The 1,608-nt window shown below is 39.1% G+C and overlaps 1 protein-coding gene across 2 annotated transcripts in view; it reads right to left on the bottom strand.

Annotated features, from left to right (window-relative positions):
• The window catches only part of mfsd11 (major facilitator superfamily domain containing 11), a 13,268-nt gene that overhangs the window by 279 nt on the left and 11,381 nt on the right, over window positions 1-1,608 (bottom strand). For both annotated transcript variants that reach the window (XM_032537120.1, XM_032537119.1), the window contains 2 exons: window positions 1,399-1,534; window positions 1-538 (listed from right to left, as the gene is read on the bottom strand). The exon at window positions 1-538 is cut by the window's left edge and continues 279 nt beyond it. In XM_032537120.1, coding sequence (XP_032393011.1) covers window positions 377-538; window positions 1,399-1,534 — 298 coding nt within the window. In that variant the 3' untranslated portion in view covers window positions 1-376. The remainder of the gene's footprint in view (window positions 539-1,398; window positions 1,535-1,608) is intronic.

Here is a 1,608-nt window from a genome sequence, read left to right as displayed (position 1 = left end):
TTTTTTTTTAATTAACACATCTTTTTCTATCATGCCTCAGTACAATCTTTGTAAGGTATGTTAATTTTTTTTTAGGATTTATTTTCAAATGTAAGTGCAGTGAATAATGAGATAGAAAGCCAGAATGAGGTACTGTATATCTGGTGTGCTCACAGTTCCTCCTCATGCCTCTAGAGTTTAATTACAATGGACATTAATGTTTTTGCAGCCACTGCCAGGATTCTACATACCACAGTGTCTGTCTTAGTGTGCAGAGGCTGGGATGAGGTCATCGTCCTCGTCCTCATCCTCATCCTCATCCCTTTATTGATTCTTCCAGCTGTGGAGAGAGCAAAGCACCTCCAGCTGTGCCCTCTTAATCCTCCCCAGACGAGCATCAGATGCTGTCGTAGTCCGATTCTCGCCTCTTGGACTCGGCCTTCCACTCGGCCAAAAAGAAGGTCACGCAGCCCAGAAAGCCCATCAGGACCAGGATGAGCAGCTGCCAGTGCAGCAGCAGGTAGTTACTGTAGAAGAAGGCCAGAGCGGCCATGATGGACTGCAGCAAAAAACAAAAACAAACAAAAAAACGTGTTACAATTAAATTGTAAAGTTGAAAGAAGGAAATGTATACTCATAAAAACCCCTATGAGGAAACTGATCCTCGGTGGCTGCAAAATAATTACTTCACACACCACATATCTTCTTACATATTTTCTACTCCATGTTTTAACTTATTTCATGATATCGTATAGGGCAGCAGAATATTTCTTGTTTTTACATCGTGATATCAACTGGCTCAATAAACATATCGCAAAAGACACTCTTTTTTGTGATTTTTGTCTTAGTTAAAAGAAAATATAATAGAAAACGTCTTTTTCAATCGAGCCTTTTATTTTTGATTTAATGTTCCATTTGTTCAATAAAAGAATGTTGAATTTTGTTTTGTTTGTTTTTAACTCAATATCATTTATACAATGGGGACTTACTTTTGCTATATTATTTAATTACATATTATTCTATTTTATTTCACGTCACTTATTCACTTACATTGCAATATTTTTGTTCTATGGCCACCTAACTTTACTTAAAAATATAGTTTATATAATGCCACTTTACACTTAACTTTCATTCAGTACTTTTTGCACACTGTCTGTTGTTTGTCTCTAGGTTTGTTGTTGTTCTTTACTGTAGAAAAATGCTGCAGTAGCAAGGGAATAAAGTATTATCTTATCTTAACTTCAACAAGCAATTTGTTGGATTTCAGCAGAACACTGAAAGCAGCAGAAATGAGTACACTTTAATATGTTTATGTATCACAAAAAGTATCATGATTGGGATATACAACAACGTTATGGCATATTTCCTTCATACCGTGCAGCCCTCGTATGGTCCCGGTGAGCTGCGTCTGAAACCCACCTGTATGAACTTGAAGACGGCGAAGGCGGGGGCGCTGTTGTCGCGGAAGGTGAAGCCGATGATGCTGAGGAGCTGCGTGTTGAAGCAGCTGTCGCCAAAACCGAGCAGGAAGCTGCAGAGCAACGCCACGCCGACACTGAGCCACCACACACAAGAAAAACAGACATCATGTAATCAAGTCATGAACACATTGATTCGGGAACATCAGGG

This window comes from Etheostoma spectabile, chromosome 15 (genome assembly GCF_008692095.1).
Source record: "Etheostoma spectabile isolate EspeVRDwgs_2016 chromosome 15, UIUC_Espe_1.0, whole genome shotgun sequence".
Taxonomy (NCBI): Eukaryota; Metazoa; Chordata; class Actinopteri; order Perciformes; family Percidae; genus Etheostoma; species Etheostoma spectabile.
The sequence above is the reverse complement of the archived record's forward strand: the minus strand, read 5'-3'. Positions and strand labels throughout refer to the sequence as shown.